The sequence below is a fragment of the Lepidochelys olivacea genome (assembly GCF_965140295.1).
Source record: "Lepidochelys olivacea isolate rLepOli2 genome assembly, chromosome: 4".
Taxonomy (NCBI): Eukaryota; Metazoa; Chordata; order Testudines; family Cheloniidae; genus Lepidochelys; species Lepidochelys olivacea.
Genome location: NC_140414.1, coordinates 120,510,855 through 120,538,128, shown reverse-complemented (window position 1 = coordinate 120,538,128; position 27,274 = coordinate 120,510,855). Strand labels below are relative to the sequence as shown.

At 40.6% G+C, this 27,274-nt stretch overlaps 1 protein-coding gene across 1 annotated transcript in view; it reads right to left on the bottom strand.

The window, feature by feature from the left end:
* Window positions 1-6,296: 6,296 nt before the first annotated feature.
* The window catches only part of BOD1L1 (biorientation of chromosomes in cell division 1 like 1), a 56,942-nt gene continuing 35,964 nt past the window's right edge, over window positions 6,297-27,274 (bottom strand). The window contains exons 15-27 of the mRNA XM_084625443.1: window positions 27,054-27,124; window positions 26,756-26,837; window positions 23,711-23,784; window positions 22,174-22,258; window positions 21,026-21,099; window positions 18,737-18,809; window positions 18,622-18,656; window positions 16,375-16,423; window positions 13,777-13,811; window positions 13,588-13,672; window positions 12,991-13,159; window positions 8,812-8,955; window positions 6,297-7,560 (exon numbers count right to left, since the gene is read on the bottom strand). Coding sequence (XP_084481569.1) covers window positions 7,452-7,560; window positions 8,812-8,955; window positions 12,991-13,159; window positions 13,588-13,672; window positions 13,777-13,811; window positions 16,375-16,423; window positions 18,622-18,656; window positions 18,737-18,809; window positions 21,026-21,099; window positions 22,174-22,258; window positions 23,711-23,784; window positions 26,756-26,837; window positions 27,054-27,124 — 1,085 coding nt within the window. The 3' untranslated portion in view covers window positions 6,297-7,451. The remainder of the gene's footprint in view (window positions 7,561-8,811; window positions 8,956-12,990; window positions 13,160-13,587; window positions 13,673-13,776; window positions 13,812-16,374; window positions 16,424-18,621; window positions 18,657-18,736; window positions 18,810-21,025; window positions 21,100-22,173; window positions 22,259-23,710; window positions 23,785-26,755; window positions 26,838-27,053; window positions 27,125-27,274) is intronic.

Here is a 27,274-nt window from a genome sequence, read left to right as displayed (position 1 = left end):
GATATGGCAGGGGAAGAGAAGGGGATAGGGGCAGGAAACAGCTGGGAGCTCAATGGGGGCAGGGGATAGTGGTGAGCTCCAGCAGGAAGGCTGCCATAGCAGCACCAGGAGGCGCCAGAGTGCCACAACTCCCATGCTCAGGTCACTGCAGGAGCAGCAGGGGCTCCCCTGTTAAGCCTGCCCATCCTCCCTCTCCCCCCACACCCCCAGGCACCAGCAGTCCAGGTACCACTCCAGGTGGGGGGAGAGCCAGTGAAACCGGTTTCAACATGTGCCCCCTAATACAGCAGTCAAACTATGTCTATGTTGAAGCTACAGAACAGAATCATCACATTATCAGATATGATGGGGAGGAATCAACAAGGCTTTTGTAAAGGGAAATCTTGCCTCACCAGTCTATTAGAATTAGGGTTGATGATTAATCACAGTTAACTCATGCAATTAACTAAAAAAAAAATCAATCCTAATTAATCACACTGTTAAACAATAGAATACCAACTGAAATGTATTAAATATTTTTGGATGTTTTTCTACATTTTCAAATATATTGATTTCTATTACAACACAGAATACAAAGTGTACAGTGCTTACTTTCTTTATTACAAATATTTGCATTGTAAAAATGATAAATACAACAAATAGTATTTCAATTCACCTCATACAAGTACTGTAGTGCAATCTCTTTATTGTGAAAGTGTACCTTACAAATGTAGATTTTTTTTGTTACATAACTGCACTCAAAAACAAAACAATGTAAAACTTCAGAGCTTACAAGTCCACTCAGTCCTACTTCTTGTTCAGCCAATTGCTAAAACACATTTGTTTACATTTATGGGAGATGCTGCCGCCTGATTCTTGTTTACAATGTTACCTGAAAGTGAGAACAGGCGTTTGCATGGCACTTTTCTAGCCGGCGTTGCAAGGTATTTATGTGCTAGATATGGTAAACATTCATATACCCCTTCATGTTTCAGCTACCATTCCAGATACATGCTTCCATGCTGATGATGATTGTGAAAAAAGTAATAATTAAATTTGTGACTAAACTCCTTGGGGGAGAATTGTATGTCCCCTGCTCCATTTTACCCACATTCTGCCATATCTTTCATGTTATACCAGTCTTGGATGATGACCCAGCACATTTGATTTACGAACACTCACTACAGATTTGACAAAATGCAATGAAGGTACCAATGTGAGATTTCTAAAAATAGCTACAGCACTCACCCCAAGGTTTAAGAATCTGAAGTGCCTTCCAAAATCTGAAAAGAGCAAAACTCTGATGAGGAAACTACAGAACCCGAACCACCAAAAAGAAAATCAACCTTCGGCTGGTGGTATCTGACTTAGATGATGAAAATGAACATGCATCGGTCCACGCTGCTTTGGATTGTTATTGAGCAGAACCAGTCATCAGCACGGATGCATGTCCTCTGGAAGGGTGGTTGAAGCATGAAGACATATGAATCTAGCTCATCTGGCATGTAAATATCTTGTGATGCTGGTTACAACAGTGCCATGCGAATGCCCGTTCTCACTTTCAGGTGCCATTGTAAACAAGAAACGGGCAGCATTTTCTCCTGCAAATATAACTGGGCTTGTTTGTCTGAGCGATTGGCTGAAGTAGGACTGAGTGGACTTGTAGGCTCTAAAGCAGGGGTGGGCAAACTTTTTGGGCCGAGGGCCACATCTGGGTGGGGAAACTGTATGCAGGGCCAGGGCAGGTGGGTGGGGTGCGGTGTGCAGGAACAGGCTCAGGGCAAGGGATGGGCGCAGAGGAGGGGTGCATGAGGGGACTTAGGGAAGGGGGTTGAGGTGTGGACTGCAGGAAGAAGCTCAGGGCAGGGAGTTGGGGTGCAGGAGGGGTGCAAGGTGTGGCAGGGGGCTTAGGGCAGGGAGTTGGGGTGCATGGCTCCTGGGGTGGGGAGGAGACAGGGCTCTGTGCGCTTCCCTTGCCACACCTCCAGGTACCTCCCCTGAAACTCCCATTGGCTGCAGTTCCCTGTTCCCGGGCAATAGGAGCTAGGAGGGGCACGTGGTGCCTGGAGGCGAGGGCAACGCATGGAGCCCTCTGCCCCCTGGGCCCCAGGGACATGGTGCCGGCTGCTTCTGAGAGCAGCGTGGGGCCTGTGGCACCACAGGGGGCAATCCCTAGCTTGCGGGCTGTAGTTTGCCCACCCCTGCTCTAAAGTCTTACATTGTTTTGGTTTTGAATGCAGTTATTTTTTGGTACATAAATTTGACATTTGTAAGTTCAACTTTCACGCTAAAGAGATTGCATTACAGTACTTCTATTAGGTGAATTGAAAATACTATTTTTTTTTACAGTGCAAATATTTGTAATCAAACAAATATAAAGTGAGCACTGTAGACTTTGTATTCTGAGTTGTAATTGAAATCAATGTATTTGAAAATGTAGAAATCAAAAAATATTTAAATAAATGGTATTCTACTATTAACAGTGCAATTCATTTTTTTAATCACTTGACAGCCCTAATTAGAATGCTTCAGGAAAGCCAACAATTGTGCACAAGGGAGAGTCAAGGGATAATGATGCACTTAGATTTTCAGAAAGCCTTTGACAAGGTCCCTCACCAAAGGCTCTTAAGCAAAGTAAGGAGACATGGGATAAGAGGGAAGGTTCTCTCATGGATCAGTAGCTGGTTAAAAGACAGGAAACAAAGGATAGGAATAGTCAGCTTTCACAATGGAGAGAGGTAAATAGCGAGGTTCATAGAATCATAGAATATCAGGGTTGGAAGGGACCCCAGAAGGTCATCTAGTCCAACCCCCTGCTCAAAGCAGGACCAATTCCCAGTTAAATCATCCCAGCCAGGGCTTTGTCAAGCCTGACCTTAAAAACCTCTAAGGAAGGAGATTCTACCACCTCCCTAGGTAACACATTCCAGTGTTTCACCACCCTCTTAGTGAAAAAGTTTTTCCTAATATCCAATCTAAACCTCCCCCACTGCAACTTGAGACCATTACTCCTCGTTCTGTCATCTGCTACCATTGAGAACAGTCTAGAGCCATCCTCTTTGGAACCCCCTTTCAGGTAGTTGAAAGCAGCTATCAAATCCCCCCTCATTCTTCTCTTCTGCAGGCTAAACAATCCCAGCTCCCTCAGCCTCTCCTCATAACTCATGTGTTCCAGTCCCCTAATCATTTTTGTTGCCCTTCGCTGGACTCTCTCCAATTTATCCACATCCTTCTTGAAGTGTGGGGCCCAAAACTGGACACAGTACTCCAGATGAGGCCTCACCAATGTCGAATAGAGGGGAACGATCACGTCCCTCGATCTGCTCGCTATGCCCCTACTTATACATCCCAAAATGCCATTGGCCTTCTTGGCAACAAGGGCACACTGCTGACTCATGTCCAGCTTCTCGTCCACTGTCACCCCTAGGTCCTTTTCCGCAGAACTGCTGCCTAGCCATTCGGTCCCTAGTCTGTAGCTGTGCATTGGGTTCTTCCGTCCTAAGTGCAGGACCCTGCACTTATCCTTATTGAACCTCATCAGATTCCTTTTGGCCCAATCTTCCAATTGGTCTAGGTCCTTCTGTATCCTATCCCACCCCTCCAGCGTATCTACCACTCCTCCCAGTTTAGTATCCTAGGTTCCCCAAGGATCTGTACTGGCACCTGTACTGTTCAACATTTACCACTTTTTCCAGATCACTTATGAAAAAGTTTGCAGATAATATAAAATGCTCACGATAGTTAAGGCCAAAGCAGACTGCAAAAAGTTACAAAGGGATGGCTCAAAACTGGGCAACTGAGCAACAAAATGTCAGATAAAATTCAATCTTGATTAATGCAAAGTAATGCGCACTGGAAAACATTATCCCAATTATACACAGAAAATGGTCTAAATTAGCTGTTACCGCTCCAGAAAGATCTTGGAGTCCTCCTGGATAGTTCTCTGAAAACATCTGCTCAATGTGTAGCAGCAGTCAAAAAAGCTAACAGTGTTAGGAACCATTAGCAAAGGGATAGATAAGATGACGAAATATCACAATGTACTGTATAAATCCATGGCATGCCCACACCTTGACTACTAAGCAGTTCTGTTTGTCCCATTTCAAAAGAGATATCAGAATTGGAAAAGGTGCAGAGGACAACAAAAATGATTAGGGGTGTGGAAGAGCTTCCATATGAGGAGAGATTAAAAAGACTGGGACCGTTCAGCTTGGAAAGGAAGATTTAAGAGAGAAGATAGTCTATAAAATCATCAGTGGTGTGAAGAAAGTGAATAAGGAAGTGTTATTTACCCTTTCATGTAATACAAGAACTAGATGGTGGTGGTCGTGGGGAGTCACCTAATGAAATTACTAGGCAGTAGGTTTAAAACAAACATATGGAAGTACTTCTTTACTCAACCCATGGAAATCATTGCCAGGGGATGTTGTGAAGGCCAAGAGTATAACTTGGTTCAAAAAAGAATTAGATAAAGTTCATGGAGGAGAGCTCCATCAATGACTATTAGCCAAGATGTCAGGGATGTAACCCCATACTTAAACCTCTGACTGCTAGAAGCTAGGATTGGATGACGGGATGGATCAATAAATAGCCCTCCTCCGTTCACTCCCACTGAAGCATCTGGCACCAGCCACTGCCAAAAGATAGGATAGATGGACCATTGTCTGACCCAGTCTGTTCACTTAAAGACATGTGCATTGAAAAAACCCAAAGTGGAGACATACTCTCTGATAGGAAGAGAATTAAAAGCTACCAGCCAAATTCACTCCTGCTGGTATAAGTGGGTATTACTCCACTGAAGTCAATGCAGCCGAAGCCATGTGTTGGAAGGAAGACAACACGCCATACAATATGTCCTGGACTCAAGACTGTGACTAATGAAGTGGTCCGGAGAAAGTAGAGAGCCCAGCAGTTTGCTTCCAGAAACAAAGGACAGATGAGATGGCTTGGGAGTAAAGTTGTCTTTTCTTAATGCAGACCTCAGTGATGGAGATCAATGTAGCAAGAGTGTAAAGCTTATTGAAGTATTAGTGGTCTGAAAAGTACAAGTCTTTATGTGGACACCCACACCCAAGTGGGCACTTGTTGATACAGTCATGACCAGCTTAGATGCTTGAGGCATTTGCCTTCCGGGCTAGCTTCTTATTACATTTATGGGAAATTCTGAGGGAAGTCAGGAGAGCATGGGGGCATTCAGACTGGTCAAACAAAATTCTGAACACACACCACATGGGATTAAGTGTACATCTTCATATGGGCGTGGATCTCACGGGCTATTTAAAATAACCCACACACTAAGAAAATATGTTCTTACCGGAGAAGCTGCTGGCATGAAAAGCGGCAACTGAGGAGGTTCTGCTTTTTCAGACACTGCAGTGGCAGCGACGAACTTCGTTCTAGATGCTTTGTGCATCACCTACGTGATCTATGCTGCTTCCTCCCGTGTCGGATCCTGCTATACAGAGACAGCAGGTTTCACCAGCTGCTGCTCCGCCAGTTCACGTGGGATTGTTGAAATGGCAGCTTCAAGTGATCTTTTATTGACAACCCTTTGGAATGTAGGGATTGTTAAAATTGCTAATGGAGACAAGGCCTGAATGTTCTAAACTGAGGGCAATTAGGGGTTCCAAGTATGAATTTAGAAGCTTTTTATTGGTATTACGATCTTCCACAGCAAATTCCCTTCAGCCCCACTAGGAATTTGTCTTGCCAGAGCTGGCAGAGGGTACTCTTGCCTTTGGAGCTTGCTTCCTCTGTTGCTGTGCCAGAGCATCACTGCATCAGTCTTTAAGGCACTATGGCCCTCATTCTGCAGTCAGTGAATCAATCTCTAGTCAGCAAAGCACTCAAGCATGTGCTTAACTTTCAACAGGTGTTTAAGTCTCATTGGCTTCAGTACAACTTAAGCATGTGCTTCGATGCTTTGCTGAACTGGGGCCTAAGACAGACCTTAAAAAGTTTAAGGATATTTGGGAAGTCTGAATAACATAATCAGTTCACTGGAGGAGTTCTTTAATTTCAGGACATGGATTCACTTAATGAGCTGTCCAAATTATTTTTGTAGTAAATCTATGATACCTAGATGGCGTGATACAGGGGCTTTATAAAAAGGGACTGATTATGCAAACCATTACTCATGTGAGTAAGTCCATCCAAGTCAATTGTAAATACAATACAAACAAATACAGTGACACAAGTAAGGAATTTAAAGATATAACAAATATTGCAACTCAGGTTTTGGGAAACATTTTATAATTTATATATAAAATCTCAGTAAGAAATCAAGTAGAATATCTGACAAATATGCGCCTTACAATAACGAGTAAAAAAACAAAACAGAATGCTAATTTTAATTATAAAACAAGAATATGAACAAAACATTTTAAAATAATCTCAGATTATTTGGCAACTCATCATATCATTGCAAGAGACAAATTTGATCTTAAGAAAAGCTTAACTGTAAAACTTAACTTGAACATTTGCTCTTATGGGAGTATTAATATACATTAAAAAAAGATTCTGGCAATAATACCAAGTTCTACTTTTTTAATACCTGTGTATAAAATGTAACATAAAATGCTGAAGCTCCATAGTTATTTGAAGTTAAATATCACTTCTATGGGTCCCTCCTCATTGAAAGACAAACACTGAAAGAACAGTTAAGTTGTGAAATAAAACATAGCAGTTCGTTGTACTTCAGAGTAGCTTTGGCTGAAATGGTCTGAGTAAACCTAAGCTAGTACTATTGACTACTTTGAGGTTGGTACAAAAATTCAGAGATGGAAAGTTAATCTGGAAAGATGACACTCCCTATTTTATACATAGTTATGAATGTGAACAGAAAAGGGAGAGAGTGTCCCCCTTTATTATGCTAATCTACTTTAATACATGCGAGAGAATACTTTACCAATTGTCTGAGCATATTTCAGAGAACTTCGGGTTTTAGACAGCCCTGAAAAAAAGACTCCTACTGATGGCTGCATAGAATTTAAAATAATCATTAATAAAACCTAAGGTATATACTAAAGTTTACAGACCAGTCCCCTCCATACAATAAATAAAGTGTTCATCATTGATTAGATTCATACACAGAGTAAAATACAACCTATTTTTACAAGTTTATATACAAAGAATATTAGTAGGCCCTTGGTGCCTGGTGGAGTGGAAGCATCTGCATTAGCATGTCACATTGGGAAATCCCAACTTTCTGAGTCAGTGTTAAAATCTGTAATTACTTTGTTTTCCTTTCAGATACAAAGTAAACTTATTTTTTTAATCTGTATAATATTCTGTATAAACAATAGTTTATAAAATTGTTTAAAATGTAACTTAAGTTCTGCATCTATTAACTTAGAGCTCAGAAACGAGCACATGCAAATCCCTTTGCTTTTACACAACAAAACAAAAACACAGAAGCAGAGACCACTCTCTTTTCTTTCAACTTTTCCATGAATATTATCAGATGGTAACAATTATCGCTTTGTTTTCTTTAATGGCGTTTCGTCCACTTTAGGCTGCCCTTTTCTGCGTACCGCTGGTGGGCTGGCTTCCCTTTTACGCTTGCTAGCCTGCATCTTTAACCTAGAAGTTGTAACAATTATTAATTATGCTTAGAATTTTTATAATAGTTTATATTTTCAAAGGGGTTTTAGGCACACTTAGAGTCACATTCCTCCATCCCAAGGGGAAATGCCAGGAGATACTGTCTCAATTCCCCAGTGTACACCACCTCCCTCAGTTGCACAGCATGTAGGGGGAGTATACCCCACTTCACCAGACCTTAGAAGGATGCTACATATACTCACCCTCAATAGCCAGCCAGTTCTACTGGCTGCTGCAGAGAAGATAGAAAGGGACATGGTTCCACCACCTCTTCCCCATTGTTTGGGGGGGGTGGGTGGGGGCTTGTGCCCAGGAGGACATAAGCAGGGTTCAAGTTCCTTCACTCAAGACAGTAAAAGAACAGCAACTGACTCGTGTCTCTTGTGCAGAAAAGGGCATAATGGGAAGGCACCTTACCCACTCCCCTTTGTGCATGCACGTGTAGGCCAATCATGCCCTAGCCCTAACCACACATGACCACAGTCTGAACTACTGGCCATCACAAAGTACTTAATATAAACTGAAATGCAGCCTCTAACTGTCAGTATCCAATATGTGCTTGCCACTATTGCTACAAGTTATTTAAGCAGCGTACGTGCTCCCAATGCCACACATTGGATGGAGGAATACTGTAGAGGTAAACAATACCGTAGCGGGTTTCTGTAGAGGTAAATAATTATTTGTGCCCTTTATTGCTCCCGTATCATACACAGAGATAGCCTCAAACTTAAAAAGGGAAAAAATGCTTTCCTTCCCTCCCCTTCCAGTGCTATTTTTTAAAACTTGAAATATTAGGAATCTCAAAGGCTCCCTTTCTAAGTTCGTCAGACAGAAAGAGGGAATATCTTTGGAGAACCTGATTACGTCACATGCTACTGAAACCTAAATTGCAGTTGTCCTGGCCCCAGCATCTTCTCCATTCCAGAAAGAATTGCAGCTCAGATTAAAGCCTTGTGTGACACTGTTGCTCAGGCTCTCTTAAGTACTTTCCAAGATCCTCCAGCACAGAATGGGAAGTAAAGACCTGATATTTCAAATGTAAAAGAATACACAGGAAAAAAAATGGGGAAGAGTCCTTTGAAACAGTTTTGGGATATCAGAGAAAGGCAAAAACCACTTTTCTTTTTGCTTTGCAGTTCAGTGCTGTAGTAAATTAAAGATGCAGAAAAAAGGATCCATTTAATGACATCCAAAACAAACAGTAAAAGATGCCTCCATTTTCATACTTACTGTGCCAATGGAGGAGACTTGCTAACTTTTGCTTCACTAGGCGACCTCTTTTTCGCTGCTGAATTTTGCTGTTTTTTAGGAGAAACTGGACTTGGGCTGTTTCCTTTAGAAGCAGCACGGGTGGTTGGTTTGCTTGGCTGCTTTCTGAAACGTTAACAGAAAACTTTCTATAAAAATGATGAATGAATACAGCAAAATAATCAAATCATATTCAGCATGCATATGTAATAAGTACAGGAAATTAAACTATATGGCATTTGCCACAAGTGGCTCAATACTGTCAATGCAAAATGACATCTGCAAGTTTGGGAGTAAAGAAGAATACATCTTAAGAAATCCAGAATTGAGATTTGTCCTTTATTCTTGTTGTGCTTATCTTTAATATTAAATTATGCACAGGGTATGGGGGGGTGACTCTTAGGGCTTGTCTACACTACCCCGTGGGCGTCAATCTAAGATATGCAACTTCAGCTACTTGAACAGAGTAGCTGAAGTCAATATATTTATATCTACTTATTGCGGTGTCTTCACTGCGGTAAGTCAGCAGCTGACGCTCTCCTGTCGACTCTGCTTGTGCTGCTCGTTCTCATGCAGTACCGGAGTCTGGGAGAGCGCTCAGTGGTCTATTTACTGCGTCTATACTAGACGCGATAAATCAATCCCTGCTGGATCAATCACTGCCCGCCGATCCGGCGGGTAGTGTAGACAAGCCCTTAGGCTGTACATGGGGTTCCCCTTCCAACTCAGACGAAGAGTTCTCCTTCGGTGACCATGGCGCAGGTCGCACTGTGCTGCCTTCCCCATGCTTGTCCTTTTTCTGCACTGGCGAGCACCCGCTGTCAGTGCGCTGCTTTTTGTGCTTCTTCCTTTGCACTGGGAGATGGTGAACGGTGTGGGGAAGAGCACAGTGCCAGCAGAGCGCTTCGCATAGAAGCCGAAGTACTCTGTGCAGAATCGGAGCAGCTTTGCTCTGAGGCTGGTCTGAGAGTAGCTTCCATTAGGATAACCTTGAGTCTTATTTCTCTGTCCTTTTTAGTGCGGGGTCTAAAGTTCTGACAAATCAGGCACTTTTCCCCCATGTGAGTTTCTCCCAAGCACTTCAAAGAACTTGAGTGTGGGTCGCTCACGGGCATAGGTTTGCTGCAGGAGGCACAAGGTTTGAAGCCTGGGGACTGGGACATACCCCGCCAATAGGACGAACAAAGCCCCTCGATGATAGTTAGTCCCTAGCTACGCTATTTACACTACCTCTAAACTACAATTTCTATATACACTAAAGCTATGTTTAAAACAACAACTAGGAATCAGAGACCAAAATCCCCAGGGAAGAAGCCTTGCTGAAGCAAGAGAGATAGTTCCAGCAATGTCATGGGCGGTAAGAAGGAAAACTGAGAAGATGAGTGGCCGGCGGTGCCCCTTATACCAGTGCATGAGTACGTGGCTCCAGAAGGCACTGGAGCTGGCCCAATGGATACCACTGAGGGAAAATCTCTGGCAATGGTGGACACAGTGTGCACACACCTAATGTGGAATGGACACGAGCAAACACCTGAAGAATCTTAGTTACAAGCAAGTATCTGGTCTTGGGTGTGTTGATGTTGGCAGTATAGATAACTCCTCTTGGGGGATTCACAGACAAACAATTGTATGACTGTTCTTTTGTTCTGCATACAAGATCTTGAGGGCCAGAGAATACCGCTGTTAAAGGTGTGGTCTGAGCACCAGTTGAGTCCCCTAAAGGTAAAAATTAGATGTCCTCAGAAATGAAGCCAAGATAGTGATTACTAGAATCCCAATGAAGATGGTGGTGTCAAAGTACGTTGTCACTGAAAATGGAACCAAGATTGGGCTTGACTAACTCAGAAGATCCTGACATCTGATTCTATGGTTCCATGGGAATCCTATGCTCAGCATCAACATAAGAAAGACTAGAAATGAACTTTTGTTTCACTGCACTGAGAACAGCCCCTAGAATGCACCAGATCATCCATCAGCACTGACAGAGACTGAGGTTGGTCTCTCGGGCAGTACTCTTGGTACCATTTAACTTTTGGCATCAAGAAATAAGATTTCTCTCTAATCTCAAGGGGTCACTAGAATGAAAACTTCTTGCTTTAGCACTGCAGATTGGTGCTGTGTCCTCATTTTTTCCTATAATTCTTAGAAGAGAAATGGCAGTTGACAATTGTGGTGCTGTCTCCTTTTCTTCTCATGTTCTCGAAGTACAAAAGAAAATACAAAAGAAAAATGGCATGGAACGGAGTTAGAGGCCTCTTGTTTGCCTGCTAGATCACCCAGATTCTCTTGGCTCCAAACTTGGGAGAAATCCCTATCAGGAGGGCTATGAAGAAGGGCCTGGAATTAGTTCTTACATGCCTGATACAAATAAGTGTCTTTTAGGAATCTTCAGGTCTTCTTGATTCTTGAGAAGAGAGACTGTCCATCCGAGTTTGCTGATGTAATAATAGACTGTAATTGTCTGCTTGAATCAGAACTACCTTTTGGAATACTCCAATTTTGGACATGACCGCATCTGCAGGACTTTTATATAAAGTTGGACTTCTGGAGAGACCAAGTACCATTCCCTTTATTTGGACTCCTTATCCCAAGAACAGGGTTACTACAATTTGGATTGGAGTAGTTTGGCAGGCCTTTCCATACTGAAAATTTTCTTTGCACTGCCACAACACACAGTATCTTGGAAGCAGCTAGTTTAAGAATACACTGGGGTGTGTGTGGTATTATGACCACTATAGTAGCCATCAAGTTCAACATCCATAGCATGGTCCTTGCAGAAATTTGCTGACTCAGGTAAATTCTTCTTGTCACCTCCATGATGTCCTTTTTTCACTTCATGATTCACTTTTTTAAGAGTGAATTAAAGCTTTTAGATGAGCCATGTTTATCAGTATACCTATACACTACATTATTACACAAGGATAAAAGGGGATTTTAGATCTATGAACTTATTAACTGCAGCACCCTAATGTTGGCAAGAACAGATCCTTCTATGACCACTAAACATCTCAGGGACACATACTGCATGGGTGCCAGTCCAAAAGGCAACAGCTCACTCATTGCTAGAACCAATTCCTTATCAGAAATCCAAGATGTAACAAACAGATGGGATGCAGCCATTATGCATGTGAATCAGCACATGTCTAGCTGCTCTCCTCTAGAAGGGGTAGGGCTTTACATCTTATGGTGGTTGAACATGTAGTTTTTAGATAGTAGTTATATCTGATAGGAACTAATATTCTCTCCTCTATTGCATTTTCTTAACTTGACTACCATTGAGTAATATGACAGCACATGACAGAAAAAAGCCAGGCACTGTGATTCAGAGTCTCCGACTTCATTAAGCAAAAGGTCACTAGATACCATGAAAATTTGAGAGGACTAAACTAATGTCAACTTCAGGACATCTGCAAGGGCTAGAGATGATACCAGAGCTTACGTTATGATGACATGAGGTACAATATTTATAAGGGATAAGTCCCCACACCACGCACACACAACTTTAAGTGTTGTAGCTGAAAAGATAAACTTTAAAATATTAAAATCTCAGCTCTTAATACATGCAACCCAACATCATCTTTGTTCCAGTTACTGGTAAACATGCTTTACCACTCCCATCATTCTCCCTGCCAGTTTCATTCCTGTGAGAAGTGAAAAGCATGTCAATTTCCAGAGTGAGTGGAGGATGGCACAAAATACTAAGAGTTCAATTGCAAAGAAAGCCATTGCTTTGTGCTTGGTCTACATGGAAAAATTATATTGGCATAGCTACATTGGTCAGAGTGTGAATTGCCAGTGTACATGCAACTATGTGGATGGAAGAGTGCATCTGTTAACATAACTAATGGTGTTTGGGGAGGCGATGTTACTACAGCAACAGAAAAAACAGTCAGTGTAGGCTGTGTCTATGCTGGGGGCGATGCGGGCATAGCAATGGTGACATAGGTTGTGTAGAATAGAGGCAACCTTGGAGTTGCACTTTGTAGGTCAACCTGTTGAGGAGCTGGGATTTTTAACACTAATGTTACTGTCCTGTTTTGTAGGGCTGACAGATTTTTCAATATCAGACTCTTATTTTTAAAAAGAGAGGTTAGTTAACTGTGTGTGTCATAGAACATTGGAGGCAATGTCTTTTAAAAATACTAGCTAGCTGAATATTACTTTTGAGCCTCTAATCTCGTGGCTGATCTAGTTGTGGCTCCAGAATGCGTTTCATCATCTTCATCATCATCATCATCTTCATCATCATCTTCGTCTTCCTCCTGTTCTTTTGTTTCCTCTTCAGCAGCAGATGCCAACTTCCGACGTTTTCTTTCTGGCTCCAGTATTTCTGTCCATGAAAAATTTTACATGTGTTATAATTTCATGAAAGGCCCTTCAAAAGACACTTAGTTTAGAAAAGGCATTTAAAATGGGACTTGTAGTAGAATAAGTAATTTTCCGTTTCCTTCATCCTTCAACACTTAATTCACACTTGTTTGACTTAATCTCTCAAAACACACATTCTCAATAGTTTACTTTTGCAGTTCACAGCCAGAATTCATACAAAATTCATCGGGGTTTATAGAAGCATCTGGGATGTACCAATTCTGACAGGAGATTACATCAATTTACATAATATTTACACTAGCTGTAACCCAATGATTTTTTCCCCAATGAAAGGAAAACATAATAAAGTTGATCTTGTTACAATTTTATGTACACCTAAGCACAATAAACTCTTCAGTCTGTTAAGAGCAGCACAATTTCATGTCTTACCAGTTTCCTCTGATGGAATCACAGAACATCTGGGCTTTCTTCCTCTTCGACGCACAATCATCTCTGCTTTCCCTGCCTCACCCTCCTGAGGTAATGAAATGAAAGCAAACAGGACTAATGAAATGTGAGAAAGCGGGCCATTTTTCAGTATACTGCTTAGAGGCTTTCAGTAAAAATGCTTGAACTTACATTTGCTGTTTCTTTCTTATTAGACGTGTCTTTAGCTAAAAAGAAGAAACACTGTAAGAACTCTACCTAAATGTAAAACTGAACTTCAAATCCCTTTACTAATCAATCTTTTTTAAAAAAAGTTTCCAAACTCAGTTTGTTGGCTTTGTATAAACATCACCAAAGTAGTCAGAAACACATTTAAAAGTGCTCTTTCCAGCAGGGATGCCAACCAACTGCAAACAAAAGACAGGTTTTTTTGTTTTTGAAAAGAGATGATCTATTCATTAAAAATATTCAGGACTTTAAAATTAAGACTTTTAGGTCACATGACACTGTATTTACTGCAATTATTGATTTAAAATCAGTAGTAAATGCCATTCCACTTTAATGAAAAAGCAAAGTTATTTAAATATTTCAATTGCAATCTAACAGAGGAGGATGGCAGCAACAGAAAAGGACAGAGTTTTAGGGTCTGACTGCAACTCTTGCATTAATCAAAAGGGACTATTCATGTAAAGGTAGACTGGATCCTTCATTTAATACTTCTGAAGGACTGTGGTGCATGTTTCAAAAATGCATATACAATCTCCATCATGCAAACTGTCCTAAGAAGCAGCTCCCAGGCCTGAAAGGGAAACTATATATCTGCTGTCACTGTAGTGGGTGCTTACAACCTCTAACTTTGGCCTGCCCAGCTCTGTGTTGGAACAAAGTCTACTCCATTCCTGGCTGATAATTTTGCCAGTTGGCATCATCTGAATAATGGTGCAGATAGAAATCCCTCATAACAGAAAGAAGAAGGAGGCTCATAACAAAAGCAAATTCTTGTCTTTCTTTCCCCCTCTACAGAACTACTAGCTCTCTTTGCTGTCTGCAAGGCATGAGAAAATCCCACTCCCAAGCCTCGACTCTGCCAATTTGGTTGGACAAAGCTTGATCATCCTATTAGTCCATCTGCTTATTTGTCATAGCATATGTAGAAAGGACATCTAACTATCCAAATTATCAGATCGTATGAGCAGAAACATATAATAAAACACACATTTAAGTGTGTTGGAGTTAAGTTAATAAAATTAATGAAAAAGCTCGAATTGTGAATGAAAACTATTAACATTCACATACATACTTATATTAAATATAATTATGCAGGTAAAAATGTATGAGATTAGTCTTCCATTAAGAAAAGTATTTCATGCAAAATAAAACTTCTAATGAACAAATGAATAATAAAATGTGAACAGAGTTCATTCATTTTGCTATGTTAAACTATGAATACATTAACATTTCGTAAAATCTCTTACAAAAACACAGATGTGTTAAAAAGTACCCCACAAGACATATAACCTCTCTTTAAAATATAGAATGGTAGAATCATAGGACTGGAAGGGACCTCGAGAGGTCATCTAGTCCATATAGTATGGATACTATAGCTTTGCTATAAAGCTTCAATAAAAGTATATAAACAAGTTCTACCCTGAACCTGTGTAATAATCCCCAAAAAATCTTGATCCAGTAACAACCACTATAGTAATTTGTGCAAAACAGTTTCAGTTATAAATCCAGTATCATGTGCTCATAAATTTCTGAAAAATTCTTGAGACATTTTCCATGCTTAAAGTTTTGCCCAAAGAAGATTATTTTTGGGAGGGTTAAGGGAAATTTGAATCAACTGTGTTTCTCTTTCTTTTGTTGTACAGAAAAGCCCCCAAACCCTATTTCCTATTCTGAACACTAAGTTTCTCCCCACAATGAACCCCCATGAGATAGCTATTTTTAAGCCAGACTTTGATGTTTCAAACATAGCATGGAACTAGCCTCACTGAAGTGTAATGCCTTGGTTAGGTTTGGAAAAAAAACAAACCCGTTTTTATTTAATAGTTATACATGTTTGAAAATACTACTTGGGCCATGGGAAGTAAAACAAAAATCACTTCATAAAAACTCTTCTTGGCTCTGAAGCCTACAAAAAACTAGATAGTGGTCAGGCTGAGACAACAGCCTATCATACTGACCAATACCATCCCAATGTTGCTTTGTATACCTCCCTTGGTCTATCTGTACCCATCTTTTGATCCCATTTCCATAGAAAGTGAAGTTAGTTGAGCAAAGATAGGGTAAGTACATATTTTTCTATTTATATTTTAACCTCCTTACCTTAATATTTGCAATTTTGGTATCTGATTCACGGAAAGAGATGGAAGCAAAAATGGAAACTAGCAGTTGAGAGTCAGTTTTACTATAGTAGCCACTGCTTCTGTGAAGTTCTGCCCTGTGCCCCCCAACACAGTGTATGTACATATAGCATAACAACATCTTCTGTTGTGTATTATTTCTTACTTAACGCCAGGAGCAGCACTGTTGAAATAAGTCCTACCAGGATCAAAAGAGAATAACCTAGTTGCGATCTTTCTGTTCTATCTAAAACTCGTATTAGGGATGGACATCATGTTTCTACCAATTCATTTACTTAGTTTCTACAGAGAGGAGAGACGGTTGAATGGAGAGGCAAAGCTCAGGAAGGACACTTTAGAACTTTTTGGAAGGTAAGCTTTTATAGGTCCCCCCCTTCTCTTTCCTGCTGATCTGTTAAGGTAGATGGATGATTTATTTGCTTACCTGTTTGAGAAAACTTTCCTCTAGTAGCAAGAGTTGGAGACAATTGAACCTAAAATTAAAAAAGCCCCAAACATTTCTTAAAATAGAACTAGATAAACCTAGCAATGGATTAGCAAGCACTAAGATTTACTTCCATAGATATAAAAACATGTTTCCAAAACCGGAAACAACAGAAAAGTCTGACTGACATTCAGAATATTTTATATCTAATTTCTTGTAGTGACACTGGTCTGCATTTATTCTATGCATGACTGGACAACAGAGTTTGGAACAATTTTTTGTGAGCTTAGTTCATGGACAAATCAATTTACGTCAATTATTGAAACATGTATTTCACACCTTGGAATGCTACTGCTTACTGAAAACAACCGAGATTACACACATTTCTGAAAACTAACTTTGCACAGTCAAGGCAATTTAATATATAATGATATGTAGGAAACGAAGGTGTAGTACAGTAATTTTATGTAAATCTACACTACTAAAGAAACTCACAAAATCACTACAGCCACAAATTAGTGTTCATTCTGGATAGAGGAAAAACTGCATAACTACAATCTGCTATGCTAAGAATACAAAAACAGTTGCTTTCACCACTGGATTTAAGAGTCTGCAATAAGGAGTCTAAAGTTCCCTTTGAAGTGTGCATTTATCCCCAGTAGCATTAATGGATCAGAAGCAATCTCCCCTTTCTTATCTCCAACCACTAAGGCTTCACGTTATAGGGACACACTTTCTGGTGGAGGGTAGACCCAGCTCCTTCTGGACCCAATTTATGTTGATTGATAAATCTGCCAATGTGAGTCACTACACAAAGATGCAGGACATTCCCTTACAAAGGGGCTGTTAGAAATCGTCAGCTAATAACAAATGTTGAGTGGGATTAGAGCTAGATGAAGAACAGTAATTCTGTTTCATGGAGGATTTCCAAATTTGTTTTCATTCTGATTCGGAACGAAAACAAAACAATGAAAGATGCTCAGCAAAACAAATCCAAAAAGGGCTTTATTGAAAAATTGCTTTGATACAATTCCGCCAGGCAGGCTGAAGGGCATTTGGGAGCCCAGAAACCTTGGCTGAGCAGGCAGCCTCAAAGCTCAGGAGCTGGGGTTCTTAGCCTCTTCAGCAGCCTGCTTGTCGGACTGCTAAGAAGCCAGGAAGATTGGGATTTGGGTTTCACATGGCTCCCGGGCCAACTGGCTCCTCAGGCTGCCTGACTCCTGTGGACCATTTCAGATTTGGTGACTTGGCATTTACCTTTGGGAAATTCCGAGTCAGAAAATTTCCAATCAGCTACACTTGGAGTAAAAGTTCTGATTCAACATCACACCACACTATAATTTGACTGGACTGTACTGAGCAAAAATGCTTTCAACAGAACAGGTATCTTCTTTAGCAGCTGTTGTACGGGTTAGAATATTCATAAAATTGACAGCAAAGACTCTTCGAAGTTAGAGGGTTACCTAGGGAGCTATTAATTTACTATTTACATATATCTGTCTTCTGACTAGGCCGATTAGCTTAAATACAAACTGGCTTTAGTTACTGTAACATCAGGTTTTAAAGTAGTGCAGGTATTCATTCAATATTAAGAATGACCATACTACCATGGTTTCAAGAGAAATCTGAGACCTTTTCTAGTACAAAGTATCTTTCCAATGACATACAGAACGGCCTTAAATACAAACAAATGTTGAAACTCCCGACAAAATACAGGGATCATACAACCAGTTTTTTTACTGGATCATCTCTCCTACATATTAGGCACTTAATACTTATATACGTTGAGCTCACTGCTGGAACTAATAGGGTGGGAAAGGGGGCAAAACTGTCTAAGTCTTTTCCCCCTTTCCTTATACTTAGACCAAAATAACCCCACCTTAGGTAATAACAGCATACAAATGTCTGCAATCAGTATTTGAGTCGGTGTGTAAAATTATCTGTAAAAAGTTTGATATTTTCATTGCTGCTACAATTTTTGAAAGAGAATTTACATCTACAATGCTGGATTCAAAAAAAGCACTGCTAAACTGCTGGACACTACTACTGCGGTCAATTGGTTAGAATACCTTTTTGCTCACAGAAATCAACTACTATATTGGATTATATTTTCAGGACCATACCCTCAACCAATAATTTCTAGTTTATATATTTATTGATTTGTTTTTTACATGGTAAGTTACATAAAAAAATTAGTTTTAAAATGACCAAAATGTGTAATTCCAAATAAAATATTCAGACACTCACATTCCCAGTGTTCGTGTCAGCTTCTGAATCCACTCCTGACGGAGAAAAAAAAAGTAGATTCAAAAAAATCATTAACGTTTTCACATTTTCCATGAAGATATCGCATAGTACTTACTACTCTGTACTGCTTCAACAGGGTATTTACGAGGCCTTCCTCTTTTCCGCTTAACTATTACAGGTTGATTTTCCTAAAAAAAAAAAAAAGGGGGGGGGGGGAAAGCAGGCTTTAGTTACTGTAACATCAGGTTTTAAAGTAGTGCAGGTATTCATTCAATATTAAGAATGACCATACTATCATGGTTTCAAGAGAAATCTGAGACCTTTTCTAGTACAAAGTATCTTTCCAATGACATACAGAACGGCCTTCAAATCATAATAGCCAAAAAAGTCTGCAAACAGCTGAGCCATTCAGATGATCAAAATAAGATTTTTTTTCCTATTATTTAAAGACATATGTCTTGAGTAAGAATCGCTGCCGATGTAACTTACACTTCAGCACTAGTTGGGGGTCTACATATTTCAAAGCTTTGGTAAAGAATGCAATCTTTTACCTCTAGGTCATTGGCTTGAATCTAGCCCAGGTTGTAAGTAACAAAAATCATCATCTGATTGCTGTATTGTAGCCTCTGTGAAATAAGTTAGTGCAGGTCAGTCTAATTTTTACTGGACAGATGGCCAGATCCCAAAAACCACCACAACTGGCACCTCGCTGCTAGTTCCAGGAGAGAGACCAAAGACTGAGGACCAGATCCAAAGCTCATTGAAGCCGAAGATGGTCTTTCCTCTGATTTCAGTGGACTTTGGATCAAGCTGTGAATGAGCAAGGAAACCTACTTCCCTCTCAGCTCTAGGGTATGCATGGTACCCTTGCAGCTGAGGGTTTGAATGGAGCCTGTGCAGATGTACCCGTAGCTACCTCACTAAAAGGAAAAGAAAGAGGATGCTGCAGTGCAAGCTTCACAAGCCCACTTGACATTTCTGGGTCCGTATTTGCTCATGCAGCCCACACTTATGCCCGCGCTGCAGTTTCCTCACTTTTCCTTTTAGCAAGTTAGCTAGAGTACAGACAGCACAGATGTGTCTACACAAGCTGCAGTTCACATCTCCAGCTGCAATGCAGATGTACTCTTAGGCTACATCTATACTACGAGCTAGAGGTGTGCTACTCAGCTTGTGTATGCATACGTGCACTAGTCTGATAAGAGCTAGTGCAAATATAAATAGCTGTCTTGCTACTAGTGTGGCCACACTATTTATACTCACTTTCGCTTTTCCCAGGTTAGCACAAATGTGTGCACACGAGTTCGGAATCCCACCTCTAACTCATAGCGTAGACACAGGTATAGAGATGCTTCTTCCGATTTTGATACAATAGGAGTGTTGTAGGGTAAATTTGCACTGTCACTACCTGTGCTGTGTCTAGGTAGTGATTGCAGTCTCCAGGACAGTCAGTCAATCAATGCACCTTTCACATACAGTAAATTAACTTACATTTCTCAGCCACATACTTTGCAGACAAGTACTATTTTTCACACCCCTCGGTTTGTAAAGCCAGGCTGCTGTCTTAACAAACATAAATTCAACTATACATCTCTCTGAAGGGGAAAAATACAAATATATTTAAACTTCTGAAAATTGCCTACAATAGCTTTTCCATATATCAATATGTCAAGATATTGTGCCCTGACACCCGGCTAGAAATAGAGTCTTTATACCATTGGAAAGGGACAGTTCTTGGCTTTTAACAGTAAATAGCAACAATTACTGTGATTTATAGTTCTGAAGAGTCATGAGATATCAGATCTCAAACCTGTCACTGGTCCAGAATTTACCTTTGTGTATATTTCAGGCCACTGTAGTTTGGAGGCAGAAATCCAGCCTTTGTGAGGCTGGGGTCTGGGAAGTACAGAAAAATGTTCTGCCAGATTATGTTTAAAAAAACCAAAAACCAAAAAAACCACCCGTGGCTGTTTTGCCTTTTGGGAGTAATCTTGGTAGAGATGGATTAATTTGGAGGAATGCAAATGAAGTGGTCAAGGTTGCATGCTAAATGCAATTTGTTACACATACCGCACCAGCACATACCATGTCTCTCTTTAGATTACTCTCTTCAAAAAAAACCCCCCAAAACCTTACACGTCATGTGACTTCTCTCCTGCATTTTTTACTCTAGGTGATGACAGCACTACTTATGGCTTATATTCTGGACTGGACATTATGGTGTGGCTATTTAGTCAGTCACTCTACGATGCTCCAGGTGATCGAATCATTGTTTTCTTCTATGGCTGTGGTGAAGTCAATATTATTTTTATTGATGCAGTCAGAAAGTAAAAGACAAAATGTAATTTTGTTTTAATGCTAAACTTTCAAATGGCAATGAATTAAGATGGATAAGACTACTTGCCTCTACAGAACTTAAATTAGACTCCAGACTCTGCTTTGCTTTTTCACAAGTATCCTGCTTGCTGGTTAACTCATCTGCACAAAATACAAAGTCAAAGACACAACTTCACTGCGTATCTTTGCTTTAGAAACAAAAAGTACTGGCCACAGTCTCTGTACTGTCTCAAAACTACTTTATATGCCTGAGGGTACTATAAATTAAACGTCAGTAAAAATATTATTAATACATCAGATAGTATTTGTCTTACAATTTTTGCTGTATTATGTTGTTTAGGCTGCTTCATTAGACAAGTGGGAGTTACTGTACAGGATTTTGGATTTTAAAGTAATGGAATTACAATGTTTGAGAGGGTGACCCATATTATTATAACAAGAACCCCAAAGTCAACTCATTTATTGATACTACTATTAATTTTTTCCCCACACCCACCAACCAGAAAGTAGGGAGGTGAGCTGAATAGGTGGTTAATTGCAAAACAAACTCAGATTTGTCAGCAGGTTTGTTGGTATTGAGAATTGAAGCCATTAAACAGATCAATCCCTTGTTAGTGTATAGACACTATGCAAAGGAAGGTAGATGAGGAAGTCAAAGCCAACATTAATTCATAGGACACTATATCATTTTTTTTTAGTACAGTGTATAAATTAATTAATAGGGCTAAATCACCCACAATCAATGCAATTTATACACTTTACTCCTACAGGCAGCTGTATTGGAAAGGGGAGTTCCTCTCTGGGAGAGCAGGTTGTGGTTCTGTCAAGGAAAGGCAGCTTTAATTTATGGCCAGATTTACACAGAGCCTCACTAGTGAAGTGCCCTGACCCTCCCATCTCTCTGGCAAACTGCCCATTTTCTGACTCCAGGTCATGCAATGGAGCAGAAGCAGTGGCTGGCTTACATTCCTGTGCACCTTCTCTGGACAGGTCTTCCAGGGGCCCCAAATCAACTCTTTGGGAGTTTCAGAAGCCAACCATGTGTTTTTCAATGGCTGCTACACTTAACATTTTTATGGACAACTCTATTAATGGAGAAGATAAGCAAATATTTAATTATGAAATAAAGATTCTCATTCTCAGAGACATATTCTAATTAAAAAAATTAACTGTGTACAGTTTCAGTAAATTGCCCTGAATTTATATTTACATTACCTTTTTCTTCCACAGCACTTGAAAGAGGTATGTGTTTCCTAATGATTTCTTTGGATACCTCAGCTGTATCTCCAGAGGTCACGTCCTTAATTATTTTGAAAAAATAATAATAAAAAGAGGTATTTTATTACAACTATAAGGTCACTGCCAGCTACTCTTAAAAAATATGAATGTAAAATACTATTTTTATTCTTCATGGCTATTTAATTCCCTATTAAAACTTTAGTACTAAAGTCAATGGGGGAGAGAATAAACAAAATCTCATGGGCTCATTCCTCTATAGAGCATTTTATCCCTCCAATTTTGTCTTAATATTTGCAGATTAATGAAAGGTCAATAGAAGACATACTACTGTGGGACCTCTGCTGTACACGCTATCTTTTTTTTTTTCTTACCAAACACAGAGCATCAGTTGAATGCTGGTACCAAGTAGTGGGGCAATCTGGTCACACAGAATATACTCAGACACACTCAGATAATGGCTATTTTTCTATCAGATGCACGGGAAAGAAAAAATAACCTGGTATTTTCCCTACTGATTATACAAATTTCACAGTAACCAGGTGGTGTTCAGCTGTGTGTGTGACATTTCTTGATGATGAAAAATAGCTAGTGGTTTCCCCTTCAGGGTCCTTCATAGCCATACATGCAAGGGAGACAGGAGCCTATTCCCATTAAACCTCAAAAGCAGGGGACTGGGGCAACCAATGGAATATGGGATGTTGGAAGGAGAGTTTAGAAGGGGTGTTTTCTTCAGGGGGATAAGCTGAGATAGCCTGGACTGTGGGTGGGCCTGTAGAAGAGGCTGGCACAGCCTAGGAGTGTTGTATAGGAAGAAGATTTTAGGGGGCAGTGAACCTGAAATAGGCTTCACCAAGCTGTCCCTCTCCAGTCACCCCACAATTATGTCCCAATCCTCTTTCAGCCTTTAAATCCTGCTCATTTTCAGCTCCTGCCCAATCTCTGTCCCTACTCCCCATTCTAACCCACCTTTTTGTTCCTCCCTTTCAGTATTCCTCCATTTTGCCCCTTCTCCCTCATTTCCTCATGTCTCTGCCTGCAATATATAGCACCAGCCTCCTCCTCTTCTTCCCCTTCCCCCAATTCCAGAGACCCAAGTTGGCAGGGCACCAACAAGAGGAGCAGAGAGAGGGGAAGCAAAATCTTTGGTAGCAGCAGCTGCCTGCAATGGTTGAGAGGGAACTGAGGTTGTGACCAGCCAGATGTACAAGATTCTGCTGCAGGCAGTTTATATTGAAATGAAGGAAGGTGCGAAGAGCTGCCAAATGTGTGAATGTCACATCTGATGCATGACACTTAGCAGCCTCAAAATTTTGGAAGAGTTCAAAATTGAGGCTTGAACAGTTTGAATCTTTACATAGTAAAATTTAACCATTAAAATATTATTGTAAGCATTTACAATTACTGTAATTATGAAAACCACTCCCCTCCAAAAATCAAACACATATTTACAGCATCAGACACCAAATTCTCTCAATATCTTTTTGACTAAAACAGTGAAAATGGATAAAAATACCTTGTTATCTTTTATTTTGGAGCACTGACTCTGTTTGTTTCCTTTTCTCAAATCTTGAGTAACTGGATAATCATCTGCAAAACAGTTTAAATGTTTAACTGAAATGCTCCTGTCTATGCTTATGAGAGCCTGATCCTCTTCTTCTTTACACCCGTTTTGCATCAGTGTAATTCCACTGATGTCAGCCAAGTTGTCCCTGATTTACAAAAATGTAAATCGGGGGGGGGGGGGGGGAAGGGGGGAAATAAAAAAAATCAAGCCCTTCTCTTTGAAGGAGCAAATACATGAAACAATGAAGAGACTTTCAGTTCCATATTACTTCAGTTTTTTTAAAAAAGTATAAAAAACAACCTCAATTTCATAGATGTGGCACACTAAATTAAACATGGACCTCAACTGCACTCCAACCAGATTAAACAGCAAAACTATTTTACATGCCATATGTTTGCATTCAAATATATTTATAATGAATCATGTTGACAAATTCATTTATTCTCTGGAGCAATAGAAGAAAAGCAGTCATCATAGAATCACAGAATATCAGGGTTGGAAGGGACTTCAGGAGGTCATCTAGCCCAACCCCCTGCTCATAGCAGGACCAATCCCCAACTAAATCATCCCAGCCAGGGCTTTGTCAAGCCTGACCTTAAAACCTCAAAGGAAGGAGATTCCACCACCTCCCTACGTAATGCATTCCAGTGCTTCACCACCCTCGTAGTGAAAAAGTTTTTTCCTAACATCCAACCTAAACCTCCCCCACTGCAACTTGAGACCATTACTCCTTGTTCTGTCATCTGCTACCACTGAGAACAGTCTAGATCCATCCTCTTTGGAACCCTTTCGGGTAGTTGAAAGCAGCTATCAAATCCCCCCTCATTCTTCTCTTCTGCAGACTAAACAATCCCAGTTCCCTCAGCCTCTCCTCATAAGTCATGTGTTCCAGACCCCTAAATCATTTTTGTTGCCCTTCGCTGGACTCTCTCCAATTTATCCACATCCTTCTTGTAGTGTGGGGCCCATAACTGCACACAGTACTCCAGATGAGGCCTCACCAATGTCGAATAGAGGGGAACGATCACGTCCCCCAATCTGCTGGCAATGCCCCTACTTATACATCCCAAAATGCCATTGGCCTTCTTGGCAACAAGGGCATACTGTCGATTCATATCCAGCTTCTCATCCACTGTCACCCCTAGGTCTTTTTCTGCAGAACTGCTGCCTAGCCATTCGGTTCCAGTCTGTAGCAGTGCATGGGATTCTTCTGTCCTAAGTGCAGGACTCTACACTTGTCTTTGTTGAACCTCATCAGATTTATTTTGGACCGATCCTCTAATTTGTCTAGGTCCCTCTGTATCCTATCTACCTCTCCTCCCAGTTTAGTGTCATCAAGAGAGGAAGTGAAAATTTCCATTAGTCCAATATCATTCACATATTTTTACTCTTCTAATGTCATTAATATGTAGCGTATATAAAATAATTATGGTTAAGAGGAGCAATATCTTCTTTTTGTAAAACTCTTCAGTGGTAATTGAGGCAGGGCTTAATCAATATTACCCAGGGCAGATCACAATTCTTAGATGGATATTCCCATATAGATTCTGACAGTAGATGCTCTGACTGAACAGGTGAAACATTTGGGGGGATATTATTAGAGTGGAGTGCCTATTCCCTCTTTGTCTCCCCCCAACTTCACCTCCCAGATCAAGCCCCTATGCCCTGTCCATCGGGGCTTGAACTGGGAAAAAAAAAAAATAGGGATATTCTCTCAAGCTTTACCAACAAGCTAAGCTCCACCTACTTCAGATGCCAAAATGAGACACCACTCGCAGTAGATTTTGTGATGTTCAAAATATGATTGTGTTTATTCTGCTGGGATCCTGAGGCTTGCAGGAGTTGGTTCCCTCTCAGTACGATGCACCTATACCTATGGGTACTGCTGGACTCGGCTCTCCCTTGATGGAAATGGGGATTCCTTGCTGGATTCTATGGGAGTGGCTGCCATTTGATGAGGATGCACTCTGGCTCTGTTCCTCCACTCTGGCCTTTCAGCTCCACTGATCAATTTGGGGACAAAGAGGCAGTGGTACTCCCCTATGCGCCATCCACTCGTAACACCAAAAAGAAATGCCACTCAACAGATTATGCAGGTCTTCCTAATACATCCCTCTGCTTTCTCAACTGCTTTTAACATCAGTGAAATACGTAACGATGTTGACATTTAACATCTGAGTTAACAGTCCATGGAGATGAACAGGAGCGATGCCCACTTGTCAGAGTAATTGTTTTTGACTCTCTGCAAACTCAAGCAGACAGTACTGCATGGGTCACGTGCATGTTTTCAAGGTTATTTTCTCAACCATAAGGGCTATATTTGACTTTTTTGTTTAAATGAAAAATGGAGATATTGGAGAACAAGAAGGCAGTCTCAATAAATAAAAATAAATAAATAAATAAATAAAAATATACATTATTCTCCTGTTTATCTGAAACCCTATTATCCAAACAGCTGTTGAGAAAGATGAGCCCCCAGCTCCAGGGGATGCTACATGCTGATGAATGGCTTCTGCAGCAGCACAGGGAGCCCCCTGTAGCCCTGCTGTCATGGGAGTGTGGGGGACCATAACGCAGCTGCAGAGGGCTCCCTGCGCTGCCTCAGGACCAGTGACACCCAATTCCTGCAGAGGCAATGTGAAGGGAAGGCTCCAGTCCTGGCTGGACAAAACAAAGTCCTGGCTGGAGGTCTCTGCTCCTGCAGGGATCAGGTGTCTCTAATCTGCCTGTGCTACTCCCTAATGAGAGAGTTCATCAATGATCAGTGCCAGGTACTCCCACAAATTTCTTGGAACCAAATCAACCTTTGAAGGTAGAGACTAGGACTGGAAATCAGACCTGAGCCTTATGCATGGCTGTGCAGAGCACTGTCATTAAGTTACCAAACTGGCCCATGAGCCACAGGTTATAGACACAAATTTGAACACACAAGTATAAAAAGCCCTCAAGATTTATGAAGATAAATATGAGTGTGTCTACAGTTGTTTTAGCTACCTGATTCACCCTCTCGAGTAGGCGATTGGTTTTTTTCCATTCCTGGCATGCTGCTTACTTTTTCCTGATCAGGTATTTCTATCTGTAATTAAAAAGTGGGAGTATGTCAGATTTGCCACATGAGAGAACAGAAGAGGCAATCCTGTTCCCAGGCACTGGTAGTTCAAAAGTATCTGTATATGTACCAACTTCATGTTCCATTTAGAATGCTGGGTCAGGAAACCCAAGGTCTTGAAGTAAAATGATTATGTATGTTTTGCTTCAGTCTGTAAAAGGTGAATATAATAAGCATGCTTACCTCTTGATCTTTTACTTCAATCTGGATTTTTGCTGCTGCTGTCATGTCTATGGTATTTGAAGTTTCCTGTGCTGAAACACAAAGGTATAAATATATAAATGATCAAGTTATTAGTATACACTGCATATATTGGATATAAAATGCTCAGAGAAAAGTGTAGCGATGAAGAGCATTTATGCACTGTATGTTGCATCTTGCCTGGAGCTGGACTGAGTAGAACA